This window comes from Scylla paramamosain, chromosome 10, assembly GCF_035594125.1.
Source record: "Scylla paramamosain isolate STU-SP2022 chromosome 10, ASM3559412v1, whole genome shotgun sequence".
Taxonomy (NCBI): domain Eukaryota; kingdom Metazoa; phylum Arthropoda; class Malacostraca; order Decapoda; family Portunidae; genus Scylla; species Scylla paramamosain.
This window is the reverse complement of record NC_087160.1, coordinates 7,170,001-7,185,378: the sequence shown is the minus strand read 5'-3', so window position 1 is coordinate 7,185,378 and position 15,378 is coordinate 7,170,001. Positions and strand designations below refer to the sequence as shown.

General features: G+C 44.7%; 1 protein-coding gene and 1 long non-coding RNA gene across 6 annotated transcripts in view; one reads left to right on the top strand and one right to left on the bottom strand.

Moving 5' to 3' along the window:
- LOC135103979 (uncharacterized) overlaps positions 1 to 1,768 on the top strand; it is a 171,505-nt gene extending 169,737 nt beyond the window's left edge. For both annotated transcript variants that reach the window (XR_010270253.1, XR_010270254.1), the window contains exon 5: positions 1,595 to 1,768. This is a non-coding gene — a long non-coding RNA (uncharacterized LOC135103979). The remainder of the gene's footprint in view (positions 1 to 1,594) is intronic.
- A 5,187-nt stretch (positions 1,769 to 6,955) lies between these two features.
- The window catches only part of LOC135104183 (hemicentin-2-like), a 62,735-nt gene continuing 54,312 nt past the window's right edge, over positions 6,956 to 15,378 (bottom strand). The window contains exons 3-5 of one of the 4 annotated variants that reach the window (XM_064011286.1): positions 12,977 to 13,186; positions 12,136 to 12,227; positions 6,956 to 10,201 (exon numbers count right to left, since the gene is read on the bottom strand). In XM_064011286.1, coding sequence (XP_063867356.1) covers positions 9,539 to 10,201; positions 12,136 to 12,227; positions 12,977 to 13,186 — 965 coding nt within the window. In that variant the 3' untranslated portion in view covers positions 6,956 to 9,538. Of the gene's footprint in view, positions 10,202 to 12,135; positions 12,228 to 12,976; positions 13,187 to 15,378 lie in introns of those variants that run through there. The other 3 variants (XM_064011287.1, XM_064011284.1, XM_064011283.1) reach the window with 3 other exon arrangements.

Below are 15,378 nucleotides of genomic sequence, written 5' to 3'. Positions count from 1 at the left end.
TAATGTAGGTACAGCCTTGCCTAAGCTAAGAATAATCTTAAAATCACGTGTGTCGTTTTCTTATACACGCTCCTGTTAAGCAGACCAAATTCTTTGCTTGCTCTGCCATAAGCCTTCATGCATTTTCTTCTAAGCTGGAGATCTGAAGTTATTATCACTCATAAGTCTTTTTCCTGGAGCTGATCAAGTTCTGTTCATGTCCTTTAAGGTAGTTATTTATAATGTGTTTCTCTTCCTGTTTGCGGAATATTACTTCTACTGGTTTTAAATTAATTACATGTGCAAATGTTTCTGTCCTGTCTTACGTTTTCTTTAAGTCCCTTTGTAGCACGTTAGTGTCTTGCTCTGACCCGATTAATGGTCTTATTTTGGCGTCGTTTGTAAATTAATTAATCTCGCTACTCATCTCCGATTATCCATCATTAATATAGATTATGAAACGAAATGAACCTAAAATCTGGGAAATACCACTCATAGCTTTATCTTGTTTTTATCTATTTCTGTTTATGGGAACCCTTTGCTCCTTACAACTAAGCCACACCTTATTCCCGTGAGATCTGAACTTGTATTGCGTCATAATCATCGTCATCTGCTGCCTCGAACGCTCGCTTTTAAAAAGACGAAATATTTATCAGTTGCGATCCACTCTGTGAAATCATGCTGGAGTCAGTAATTAAATCATGCCTCGTATCTAAGCCCTCACTTATTCTTTTAGTTAGATATAATTCAACATTTTGCCTTTCACTGATATTACACTAATTGAGTAGTAATTATAAATTTCAGTTCCATTCTCTTTCTTTTTTATTTTAGAACTACATTAGTTCGCGCCCACGAATTTGGCACTGCACATTTCCACAGATTTTTTGACAACTTCATTAAGACTACGCCACGTCCCTACACTCCCTCAACACGCCAGGAAAGATATATTTTTTTCCCGTTGATTTGGTCTCTCTCTCTCTCTCTCTCTCTCTCTCTCTCTCTCTCTCTCTCTCTCTCTCTCTCTCTCTCCCTCTCTCCTCTCTCTCTCTCTCTCTCTCTCTCTCTCTCTCTCTCTCTCTCTCTCTCTCTCTCTCTCTCTCTCTCTCTCTCTCTCTCTCTCTGAGGTTATCTCCCCAAGTTATGTAAATGTTCGTTAATTTCTCCTCGTCCCTCTCTGTATATATCTAATCAACTTCGGACTAACTTGCAAAATGTTCATGCCCTTGCTACTGTCCATTATCTGATTCTCTGTGTAGAGGGTCGATACTGTTCCTCGATGCATTCTGGTACACCTGAAAGAAGCTCTTTGCTTCGCCTTTTTCATATTTCTTACTCGACTCTCAGAATCCCTTTTTGTTTCACGTAGTTTTTCTTTTTCTTTCTAACTGATCCTACTAGTTTGTTATACCATTCCCTTAATTATGTTTCAGATTTCATTTTCCTATTATTACCTTTCTTCGTTGTACCTGTTTCATAAATCAGTCTGTCACTGATCCATTTGGAATAACTGTAAAAACTCAGTAAAGTCATGTTGTGAATACTTTTTATCAAGCAATGCTTATTTAAATTTTCCTAATGTTCGTCGCCACTATAGGCTCAAGGAATTTCCCTACAGGGTGGGTCACGCTGCCGAGACGATAGATGAGCATTAATGGTTATGTCTCAAAAATGGGAACAACGTCTCCGCCTCGTCCAGTCCACATTCACTCTGTTGTTATGTTTCATCATAATATTATTAAGATATTGCAATATGTTTTTAACATAAACATTACCCTCCGCCCTTTGTTACCCGCCCTTTACTTGTAAAAAAAAAAAAAAAAAAAAAATAATAATAATAAATTATTGAAAAATTATGAACCTCCTTTCCCTGACATATCTAACCTTGTTTAATAACAGTTTGTATCGTAAACACTAAAGCCTTTTCTTGCTTTAGCTTTGATAGTTTCTTTTCCAAACTTAGCTATTTTTTTTTTTCATGATTCTCTTATCCCTTTCGCCTTAAAGGAAAATAATTGGAGAGCGTCTCGTCCAAGATCCAAACATGTTGGCGTTGAAAATGCACTCCATTCCTGTCATGCGGGAATCATTTATTGATGACACTCTATCTATTGCTCTTGCAATCAGTCTGAAGTCTGTGACTCGTTACAGTTATTCTTCTCGATAAAATACCACATACCATAGAACCCTTGCTTTATCCCAGCACTTACAGAACGCCTCTTTAGATTTAAACAACTCATTCACGACTACCAAGATGATTTCTGCTCCAAGTAAACAATGGGTTCGACCTTTTTGCTTTCTAATCACGTGTCCATCCTATCTGAAAACTTGTCTCTGCTCACTTCAGATAAACACATCCTCGTCCTGCGCTTCGAATCTGTAGCGCGAAGCGCACCATTTATTCATCATTACTATCACCAAGGACAACCACTCAAGCTCCGGGCAGGAACATACGTCCGCCTTTCCCATTCTATCTTTGTTTCTCATCGTCACTTCCGCCACCTCCTCCATCACTCCCTCCAGCACAGTTGAGGGATTCCTCGTTTTCACGTGGTAACCTTCAGCGACGCAAGGCTTATCAGTGAGCTTCATCCCTTTGGTCTCCCTGAAAAACACCATCCCTTACTCCTCCTCCATCACTTACTAGATTAGATCAACATATTAAGTAAGGCGGGAGGTTGGCGAATGTCATGCCGTGCCACTTGGCTCTCCAGATGAAAGGCCGCCACTGTATTCTCAGCCTCTATGATGACTGTCTCACGGGATGAATGATTACACTCCGCCGCTTTCCACGGTATTCATCCTGCAGTTTTATAGATCCTTTCACGGAACTCGGTCATTATCTCTTTGATTCTTCCATGGGACTCTGATTCTATCCCCGAGACCTTCGCAACAAAGGTCTCGAGTAAAATAGAGGAATTAATGTAGCCAGCAGACTCATAACTCACATAGGGCCGCCATCTCTACTCTCCAAATGAAACTGCTTACTTGTGGGTGAAGTGTCAATTATTGGCCACATCGATGATCTTGATGGGAAAGAGAGAGAGAGAGAGAGAGAGAGAGAGAGAGAGAGAGAGAGAGAGAGAGAGAGAGGAGAGAGAGAGAGAGAGAGAGAGAGAGAGAGAATTTTCATACATGGCTTTCTGGATGGGCCTTGCACCATCCACCACAGACTCAAAGGCCAATGAGGAGATGAGCGCTCAGGCAACGCGCGGCTACTATGCTGTGTGCCTTAACCTTTACCTTATTGCTTACAGCTAATTTTGTATTATCTCTATCCGGAGAGGGATCTCCCGTCCATCCTACTATCACATTAATTTCAGAGCACGGAAAATCCATTTGGCCTCTCCAGGGAGTGCATCTCCTTCACTATCGACGGCCCGACGCCTCCCTTCACCCTATTCCACATATCTCTGGACTAGAGCAGGGAGTCTGGAGTTCCTTGGGATCCTTGGGCATCAGATAAATTTCGAGTCTTGTCACCTTCCTGATGTTCAACTCTCGCAGCCGTAGCCTCCAGTCGAACATGGTTGACCAAACGAAGCAATACTGATTCAGTTTCTCACTATGAGCTCCTGGGACAGACTGAGAGAAGCTTTTATGATACTGAGAGTCGAAAAAAATATGAAGGTAACATGGATTAAGAGATTACCTTTTACTCATTATATGCATGCAGGTCATGGAAGAGTCATGCAGGTCATGGAAGAGTCATGCAGGTCATGGAAGAATCATGCAGGTCGTAGCGATGAGTCGGTCGACGTGATGCTTTTGAGTGTTTCCTGACGAGACGATGCTCTTACTACTGTGAAATTGTACCTGTTGTGGGCCGCAACGACGATCCTGATGGCTAAAAGAGAGAGAGAGAGAGAGAGAGAGAGAGAGAGAGAGAGAGAGAGAGAGAGAGAGAGAGAGAGAGAGAGAGAGAGAGTCACACGCAGAGACACTGGCGATGACCTTGATACTGCAGTACTCCTCAGATGTTGCGTTATCTCCCACCACACCTATGACTGAGGCAGGAGGACAGAGTGTGGTCTGAGCTTCATTATAAACTTTATTGGTGATACATGCAAAGTTCTGGTCGTTAACATATCAAAATAGACTCCATATAAAACATGTTATCAGAATGAGCCACACACACTTCCTATACCCGAGGGTGCGCGGCCCGAGACTTGGTGCCATGGTGTCCGCCGCACAAATCAACACGACTCGTGGTTGTAGTACAGATATACTCTTTTTTTTTTAAACACTACTGGTATATATACGTATATGTATAGTGTATGGGTATTTGTCCGTGTGTGTATACATATAGTATAATATATATATATTTCTTTTTATTTGGAGTGTTGTTAATTGAGTTGTTCTTAGATATATCACAGTACCTTACGCTACAGACACAGTTACGGTGCACTTACTAACAGGTTGGGTTCCCGCGGTATGGTTAATAACTGACAAATTTTTACAACAGGTATATCACAAATCAAAGAGATTGAAAACAACGAACATTACTTTTACGCTAGTGAGCAAGATTCCAGCCGGCGGTGAGGGGAGCGAGGGGAGCACCTGGGCCCTGCCTTCACCTGCCTGCCTCACCCTCCTTCCTTCCTCATTCATTCCTCTCCTGAGTCACGTTCTCCGTAACCCTCGGCCTCGCTCAGGCACGCACTCAGCGCCTCCCTCGCTCGTGTCTTATCGTGTCATTTAGTCATAAACTTCCTTGCCATTGTTACTTCAGTCTCTTGTAAAAGTCAATAAATTTTAGACTTTATGGCTTAATTTTCGAAGGTAATTTGCACTCCCTTTTTTGTGTCTCGGAGAAACTATTTTTGAAAATACGTCGCATCACCTTCTCACGGGCGAGTTTTGCTTTATTAATAGTGTCACCTGACGACTGGATTACGGGCACGTTTTCAGTCTGCTCAAGTTCCAGTGTTGTCTCTCAGGTTATTTTTTGTTGGTCCAGCAAGTGACGCCCGCCGGATGATATATATATATATATATATATATTTAAGCTTTACCTCCGGAGATGATTACATCGCCGGGAAGGTAGGTAGTTGGTCCCCCGTGGCGGTGCGGAGGCCAGTGATGAAGGAACGTGGCGGTGCTGTCACGCCCACACCTGCCTCTACCGTCCACAACACGCCTCCACCTCCACACCTCATGCCCACATCTGCCTCCGCCGCTTACAACACACCTTTACCTCCACATCTCATGCCCATATCTGCTTCCACCGCCCACAACACGCCTCCACTTCCACACTTCACCTTTCTACCAATGCTTTCTGCAGTGGTGCGTGAGTGTGTCAGTGTGCGACGGTGCACGATTGTCGCCTTTTAAATCCGCGTCACAGTAGCGCGTCACAAACACTTCATGGTGGGCCGCATCGCATCAGCAAGGAGGAAGGCGGAGTGACAACACAGTATGGCAGGTGACCCATTGGGAACTATGTACGAGTTAGTATATTATTTTTATACATTTTTTTTTTGTAAATTTTTATAACTGCTATGTCGGAAAGAATACGAAAGGGGGAAAATACTTTATATAATGACTTCTAGACCACCAACGAACACCTCACCAGAATGACCAGAGGAGAGCAAGGGTGAAAGGGGAGATTGTCAGTGTGAGGCTGTACGTGGGTGTCCCTCTCCCTACCTTAATTACTATACCCTCAGTTCTTCCTCCGTCAAGCACCACCACCACCACCACCACCACCACTACGTTCCCTACAGATAATACTATCCCACACAACCTGCCAAACTGAAATGATAACTGTCTGGTGTGTGCAGCTTTCGTTTGCATTACAGGATTTCCTTTTGTTCTAGATTACAATGGTGTTTGTGTGTGTGTGTGTGTGTGTGTGTGTGTGTGTGTGTGTGTCAGTGGGCTTGTCACGTAATAGAAAGTAAACAAGGTGAACACACAGGTATAGTTAACTTTCAGCTCACCAGCACCAACCTTTCAACTAGTTTCCCTCCGCTACCACCACCACCACCACCACCACCACCACCAATGACAACAATAACAACATACTAACAACACTCAAACAGGCAACGAATCAAACTATTTTAACCATTATCTTACACATCCTCGCCTCCCCTTCTGCTCCTTCATCCCATCATCACCGGGATCGCACCTGGAACCAATCACGTCTCACGGTGAAGCATAACGAGGAGCAGCAGAATCACCACCTCCCATTCCTTCTTGGGAAGTTGCATGATTAGATTTTTAAATAATTCCCCGAGTGGGAAGGGGAGGTTAATTAGCCAAGCCCAGCATACCACGCACCTTCCTGTCTTTACATACCACAATGGATGTTTTTATAAGAGAGGGGAGATTAGGAAGAGAAGGACTAAATTTGGCAATCTTTGTTTTTACTTTGATGTCTCCTTCTCCTCATGTTTTGTCATGTTTTGGAATCTCTTTTGTCATCCATCTATTTTTTTTTTCTCCCCACTACCAATCATCCCCATTGATTTTCCCTCTCGCCGCTTCCTCTCTCCTCCACCAACTAGTCATCTGCTTTTCCAACCTTCCTTCCATCTTATGATGAATTCCAGGTATTTCTTCAATGCCCCTTCCCTCAGCCTCATCCTCTCCCCTTCAACGTATTATACCCTAACCCTATAAGCTCTCCCTTCTCCCAAATCTGAAAACCATCTAAACCTTATCACCTAGAATAATAAAATTTGCACCCTTCTTTTGCTCCTTTCTCATTGGTCTTCCCTCGTTTGCTGACGCTTGAAACAGATACATGGAAAGCAAGTGAGAAAGAAAGGGGAAGAGAAGGAAAGGTATAACGACTGAAAGACTGAGAAATAGATAAAGAAAAGAATAGTTGGATAGACAGATGAATAGATGAGAGAGTATCAGAAGCCTAAGGGTGTATTAGTAATGGAAGGGCTTTCAACATAGAGGGCTTTTTACTACCAAGACTTTTAAAAACCCTTGCACAATTTTGTTTCCAATTCTCTCTCTCTCTCTCTCTCTCTCTCTCTCTCTCTCTCTCTCTCTCTCTCTCTCTCTCTCTCTCTCTCTCTCTCTCTCTCTCTCTCTCTCTCTCTCTCTCTCTCTCTCTCTCTCTCTCCAATTCTTTCCTCTATGTAACACCAATGTGAAATCTGTGTTTTGAACCTTTTCCATTCTCAGAGAGCAATTTGATTTTGTTTCATGTTTTCGAAAACCGGGGTGACGATGGAGATCAGTCAGTCGCAGTGCAATATATTCGCATGATAAAAAGACAAAAAGAGAGGAGGAAGAAATTTCGATTAAATGGGCTCATAAAGACAGTACTAGGAGAGATCTGCTATTTCCAGCAAATTAGAATGAAATGTAGATGTTTCTGATGGAGCAAAATATTTTAAAATTGCAATATAACTTCGCTCTGGTTATTAAAGTTTAAATCCTAAAAGATTTCAGTAATTGATCACTACTCTCTCTCTCTCTCTCTCTCTCTCTCTCTCTCTCTCTCTCTCTCTCTCTCTCTCTCTCTCTCTCTCTCTCTCTCTCTCTCATGCACAACGAATCTTCTATTTCCGGTGTTTTCATCATCTATCGTATATTTCTCGTAGGAATAACATGGAAAAAATGCCGTCAAGGTTTGCGCTGACTATTTACATGCGTTTTGATTTCAATTAAGAAAATATGCAAACTGGGTTTAGGTTGTTTTATAAGTGATACAGTTAGCTTTTAGTAAGTTCTCTATACAGACATTTTTTTCGGTTTCACATCAATTTTTTTTTTCAGCTTTATCCTCTCACTCTGCCTCTTATTCTCATACACACATATATCTCTCGCCATTTTTCCACCACACAAACTCAACCCTTTCATTGTTCTCCCCATTTAACACACACACACGCACACCATTCTTTTACTCTATAATACTTCACCCCTTGTGACATTCTTTTTTTACTCACCACCCTAGTAACTCCCTCCCTCCTTCGCTCCTCTTCCCTTCCAGTTGTATACACTTTCACTTTTTACTTACTCCCTTTTTTCATCAATACTGCATCCTCGTCCCTTGCCCTTACCTTCCCTTCCCTTCCTTTCCCTCAGAGCCCTCTGCAAGATCCTCCCTCGCAGCATTCCTCTTCCTGTCTCTTCAGTACACTTCATTCCGCCCTTAACTGTCTTCCTCTTCCCTCTGTCAGTCGTGTTCAAGCTGAAGTATCTGTTAATGTGAGAGAGAGAGAGAGAGAGAGAGAGAGAGAGAGAGAGAGAGAGAGAGAGAGAGAGAGAGAGAGAGAGAGAGAGAGAGAGAGAGAGAGAGAGAGAGAGAGAGAGAGAGAGAGAGAGAGAGAGAGAGAGAGAGAGACTTTTTTTTTCCCCCTCCTCAGTTGACTCTTGCTTACTTGTTTGTTTTGTAATGGTGTTCATGTTATACTAATATGTCATAGGTGAAAGAAGAAAGAAAAGTGAGTGAGAGGAAGGACGCTGAAGATACAAAGGAGAATTACTGAAAGAATAAATTTGTAGTCTGAAGATAGATGAAAAAAAGTAAAAAAGGGAAAGGAAAGGAAGACGAGAGAAGGAAAACAAATGAACACAATTTTGTCCTTATAATTGAGGCTGACTACTTCCTCCACATTTTCCTAAGCCTGAATAGTGACTGAAGAGGCGTCCACACAAAACCGTGTAAGACCGTAAGGAGAGAGGAAGAAGTTTATGTACAGTCTACAAAAAGGATGTCGGAGTGTCGGGTTAATTAAGGTGGTGAGGTAAGCAACAGGTGCGTCCCGGCGAGGAGTGAACTAGTGATACCTGGTGGTGTGTTTGTTAATTGTCTTGTTAACTCGTTTGTATTGCTACGGAGCCTTACTGTTGCTTTGTTTGCCTTACGTCCTATGTAGTCACCGTCTGTATGTATAATAGTAATGATGGTTCTGCCCCTTATGTGTGGCAGCTAACAGTCTAAAATGTGTTGTATAAATCAAAATGTTCTCTCTCTCTCTCTCTCTCTCTCTCTCTCTCTCTCTCTCTCTCTCTCTCTCTCTCTCTCTCTCTCTCTCTCTCTCTCTCTCTCTCTCTCTCTCTCTCTCTCTCTCTCTCTCTCTAAAAGTGCTGATTGTGCAAATATCAAAGAATGAATGAACTACGTTTATACGTGTGTGTGTTTGTGTGTGTGTGTGTGTGTGTGTATGTGTGTGTGTGTGTGTGTGTGTGTGTGTGTGTGTGTGTGTGTGTGTGTGTGTGTGTGTGTGTGTGTGTGTACACTAAGTTTTAGTAGTACCAAGTCTACCCATGTAGTCATAAGTATGGTGGTGTAGTGTATTCCTAATACGTGTATGAGTGTAGTAATAAGTATGATAAGTAAGGTGGTGTGGTAGTTTTCCATTTCCACAGCGAGAGCAGGAAGGAAGAGAGAAAATATAAGTTCGGTCTCGCGTGCCTTTCTGACACGAGTCGCTAATATTGAATTGAACCTGATTTCCTGAAGTGAGACAGAGCACGCGAAGGTCGCGGGGCCGCGCCGTGCGAGGCTACACGTGCTACACAGCACTCTCCTCGCCGTGAGTGGGTCCGCCTGTCCAAGTCACGTGCTTGGCCCTACTCTTGGGGCTGGAGTGCGTTACCGGGGGCTCTGGGGGTGTTCTATACTCCCTTGGGTCACTAGGGTCCTCTGCTGGGGTGGCGCCCCTCCCCCTAAGTGGCTGGCCACCAGGCCCAGGCCCATGTGGTGTCCTGCCGGCAGCTGGGTGTCCCCCACCAGGCCCGCGTGAGGCTGCACGTAGTGGATGGCGGCCGGGTGATGCGGCCCCTGCAGGGCCACGTCCGTGCCCGTGGTGTAGATGATCTGCGGGCGTGCTGCGGGGTGTTGCATGGAAATGGCCGCCGGGGTGCCGTGGTGCTGCTGCTGGGACCGCAGTGGGGGTGAGCCGCGCATCACGCAGGTCTGTCCCGCACACTGTTCCAGAGAGGAGGAGCGCTGGAGACAGTGCTGCAAGGGAGAGGATCGTTGAAGGGTCTGCTGAGGCCCTTGAGAGTGGTGCATTGGGTGCTGAGTGGTGGGCGTGGGGCGGGAAACCGTGTGCTGACTATCCATAGTGCAGGGGACATGGTGCTGGGGGCCTGCTGAGTGCTGCAGAGCGTGCTGGGTGGGCGATAAGTCGTTACAGGAAGCTGAGCAGTACTGGGGCGGGGGAGGAATGTGCGCGGGGATAGTGAACACAGCCGCCCCTGCCCCAGCGCTGGCCGGGGTGGAGGCCGTTCCTGTGCTGCCCTCAGACGTGGCCTGCGGAGAGGGAAAGTCAGCAAGCACACACACACACACACACACACACACACACACACACACACACACACACACACACACACACACACACACACACACACACACACACACACACACACACACACACACACACACACACACACACACACACACAATTTGTCTTATAATCAACAAAATAGAATTTCTGCCGTGACTTCACCTCACTCCGACTCATTTAATGTTCAGTCTGGTTACGTGCTCTTGTCGTAAAAGAGAGAAGCAATGACAGACGGACATTGAGTTTTGTGAAGACTCGTCCGGCATCATATGAGTGTCTGCCGAGTGCCTCTCAGTGCGCGGCTAGCACACTTCAGAGTATTATACTGAGCTGCACAGTGGTGACGTGAAAGACTCGAGTCTGGTCATTTCAGGGAGGTGTGAGAGAGAGAGAGAGAGAGAGAGAGAGAGAGAGAGAGAGAGAGAGAGAGAGAGAGAGAGAGAGAGAGAGAGAGAGAGAGAGGACAGGGAGGAAAGTAAGGAAATGTGGTGAAGACGAGAGGAGGTTGACAGCTATACGTATATATATTTTTCAGGTTGCGAATATGCACTCAGATGTATCGTATCAACTTGTATTCTAGAGGTACCTCGCTCACTTTACCTAAATTCATGCAAATCTCTAAAAACTCTTGTCTGTCTGCCTGTCTATCTATCAGCCCATATGTGTACGCCAGCACGTAAGCATCATCCTGTGTTCATGTGCCTCGTAACGGCAAGCAGCTCTCAGGGCACCAGTCGGAGTCGCACTGCCGTGAGACGCTTGGGGCAGGGGAGGCGTGCGGCTGCCAGCCGTGCCCATGTCTAATGGGCACATGTAAATATTCATGATATTATTGTTCATATAATTAGATTTGTAGTTTCTTAGGGTTTGCTTCGCAGTAATATTTTCATTTATTTATTTATTTATTTTTTTTTTTTACTACAACTAACTAATTATATAGAGTTATCTGCAATCTTAATTTAAAGCCCTGTTTTCTGTTTATAGTCAATATATCTCGCAGGCAGGGCTTCGCCGCTCAAATATATGATGCAGATGGCGATAAATCTTTAGTAATAATACTTGTTCTCAACAGTGCAATGAGTCATTTTTATGTTTGCATATTGAAGATTTCAATTTGATTAGTTGACAACTAAATCACTACGTAATGTATTAAACGTTGTCAGGCGGAATGTTTTCTTAATTTTGATTTAAACTGAAATAATTTATATGGTATGTCCGTAGACGTAAATTAGGTGGTTTAAGAAGTTTTTTTTCCTTTATGAAAAGTCTATTACTCGTTTGCGCGTGTGCCCGTGTGTATTTGCGTATGCATTCCACACACACACACACACACACACACACACACACACACACACACACACACACACACACACACACACACACACACACACACACACACACACACACACACACACACACACACACACACACACACACACACACACACACACACACACACACACACACACACACTATGTAACGTAACACTCGTCTGTCTTAGATTTAGTGATGACTAGAAACACTCCATGGTGATGACAGGGAAGGCACAAAGATTATATGGTATATACGTGAGTCTGAGCTGCCCTTTCTCTCTGAAGAAGAGGAGCACACCAACAGTGAGAGAGACCCTGCAGCACGGGCCACTCAGGGGATGGAATGAGCCACATCACCAGTCACACACCAGCCATTCATCAGGAAAGGGTCATATTATCACCCAAACGCCACTCCCTGATCATCCATTCACCAGGAAAGGATCACTCACCACTCATTCAACAGCCAGCTTCAGGCCACACACCAGGGATGGATCACTCACCACTTTCTCACCTGCCCACCACACGTCACTCACCAGGGATGGAACACTCACCACTCCATCACCAGCCCGCCACACGCCACTCACCAGGAAAGGGTCTGCCTCCGTCAGGTCCGGGTTCTCCACCACCTCTCCCTTGGTCGCGGTGGCCTCGCCCGCGCCGCCCTTCACCTCCAGCTCTGTGACGCCAAAGGGGACAACACTCAGTGCAGAGGGAAAGGCGCACATCTCCAACCTGACATTAATGACTCGCTGGGTTTTAGATTAAATGCCAGTATTTTCCAAGCGAGGTAGCAGGTTTGATTAAACTACCTTTAATGGCACCTGCAGTGGTCTTACTCCTTTCAACACCCCCTTCCCTCGCTCCCTCCCGCACGTGTGGCGCAGGCTTTGATCTTCTCATCAGGCGGCGTGCCGTATCCCGATGTGACGAAAAATATGCAAGTGTTTCAAGATTTTTTAGTGACCATGTTGATTTTTGATGATGACGAGGCTTCAATTACCTTCAATATTATTAGCTGTGATGGTGATGAGGGATGAAGGTTTTCTAGAAACGCCGCCACGCCACGCCGCTCTGCACCACGCAGGCGTAGCGGCTTCGACCACACACGAGAGGGAATATTACCTTCTCTACCACACCTGAAACTTCCTCACTGTCACACCTTGACTTGCCTCACAACCACACCTGGTCTTATTTACTATCAAACCTAAACTTAAACTCACATCCACATCTAACCTTATCTCACTACCTCGCCTCACTTTCTGGACTCACCTCACCACACCACCTGGACTCACCTCACCACACCACCTGGATTCACCTCTAAAGACCACCTGGACTCACCTCTAAACACCACCTGGACTCACCTCACAACACCACCTGGACTCACTTCACCACACCACCTGGACTCACCTCACCACCTGGACTCACCTTGTCCCGCCACTAAGTCTGGAGTCCTGCCAGGGTTGCGGGAGCAGTGTCGCCGTGTGATGAAGATGGCGGCGGCGGCGAGGAGCAGCAGCGCCCCCACTACGCCCAGGAACACGCCCAGGAGCGGAGACACAGCGCCGCCCTCCACCTCTTCCGGCTCCGGCTGGCTGCTGGACACCCCGGAGACTGCCACGGCGGGCGAGGAGGAGACTACAGGTTATTCCTTCGATGTGTCCCTCAGAGAAATTTGCAGGATCCCCAAATCAGACAGTCTTCATGATTGTATTCCTAGGAGACTTCACAGGATTCCTAATAAAATCCTAATACAATCCTACAAGACTACATGTTATTCTTTTCATGTGTCCCTCAGAGGCATTTGCATGATCCCCAAGCAAGACAAGATTACAGTACATGTTATTCCTTCTCGTGTTCCTAGGAAACTTCACAGGATCCCCAATTAAGTCCTCACATAATCCTGCAAGTCTTTATATTATTCCTTCCATATGTTCTCAGGTGACTTCACAAGATCCCCAAACAAGTCCTCATACAATCCTACCAGACAATATGTTACTCCTTCGATGTGTTCCTCATAGAATTGCGTAGGATCATTTAGCAAGCCAGAACACAATTCGAACACTCGTCTTTCTTAATAATAACACCCCAGCTCTCCATATCCCTCCCTACCCACGTTTTCTTACTGTTTTCATTTTCTTTTTATACCTTTCTTTCTTATCCTTTCGTCCCTCTTTCCTCATCATCTTTTCACCTCTCCAAGCTCATCATTCTCCCCATTTCACAACCTTTCCTTCCGCTTCTCCTCCCTTCCTCCCGTCTGCCTCGTCCTCTGAATCGTGACCTCTATCATATTTACATTATTAACAGCGTTGGGGGGGGACGCCTGAGATTTGCGGCCGTGGAATCCTCACACCTCTCTCTTAAATTCTCCGGATTATTTCCTCCGGGGAACTTGGAGTTTTAATGAATATTTTAATACCTTCCCCAAAAGAATACGAAAACCACTGGAAAAAGGAAAAGAGAGAGAGAGAGGGGACTTGAAGGGAAAGGAAGGGAAATCATAGGAAAGAAACTGAAAGAAATAACTAAAAGTGAGAAAATTGCTCCCTTTCTCTGTGCTCCCTTGGTTGTGATCACAAAACATTTTCCAGCTAATAACTCCCATGAATACCACATACTATTATTTTCTTCTCTTGGTTCAATGCGTTTCTAGTTTTTTTTTTTTTTTTTTTAATTCCCTGATGCATGCTACAACGACAGTGGGGGTGTTTGAGTCATCACTGAGTCCCTGCTGAGTCTCCATCAAATCGGTGTTTTTATGGTAGATTTATAAGACTTAGAGAGGAAATGAGTGCAGGACAATTTGAGTAATTATTCGTATTCTCCCTAAGGTGAATAATCTACAGCAGTGTTTGAATTATTTAGCCTTGAGTCCAGGCACGGCTACATATAAATAAAAGAGTCAGCCAAATACTTCGATTCAGAACCGCAGCCCAGGTGATGATTTCTAATTCAATTACCAACTTTTCCCATTAGTGTATCGGACGCCGCACCGCGAACCTAAATTTGTGCAACGCTGGAGGACGAAAGGAAGGCAAAGAAAGGCGATAAAAGTGTGATTGCTCCGATTGACCTCTCTCTCTCTCTCTCTCTCTCTCTCTCTCTCTCTCTCTCTCTCTCTCTCTCTCTCTCTCTCTCTCTCTCTCTCTCTCTCTCTCTCTCTCTCTCTCTCTCATATGTATCTATCTATCTCTATCTTGCTTGCTCGCTTGATCGTAAATAAACACGTTCTTGAAATAAATGAGTAAATTAGTCTACTTTTTTTCTCCTCTCAATCAGCGTTAGGATGAAAGTGGATGATTAGAAAACCTATAAGAGGTGAAAATCAGAGAGAGAGAGAGAGAGAGAGAGAGAGAGAGAGAGAGAGAGAGAGAGAGAGAGAGAGAGAGAGAGAGAGAGAGAGAGAGAGAGAGAGAGAGAGACACCACTGCATTAATTACTACATGGGATGATGGGAAAAAAGGTGAGGCTTAAAACATGAAGTAGCTCCAGTAAGTAGTGGAAGCCTCAGGTCAGATGTGGGACGAGGCTCGTTCCTTAATTAACACCTGGATAGTAATGAGGTGTCTTTCTTCTCGCCTTTCTCTTATATTTTTTTTTTTTACCTTCATGCTTCTTCCTCTGTCTGTGCTTTATGTTTTGTATAGTGTGTGTGTGTGTGTGTGTTTTTTTTTTTTTGTGTGTGTGTGTGTGTGTGTGTGTTTTACCGTTTATTTGTCTGACTTACTGCCTGGCACACACACACACACACACACACACACACACACACACACACACACACACACACACACACACACACACACACACACACACACTTATAAACACTT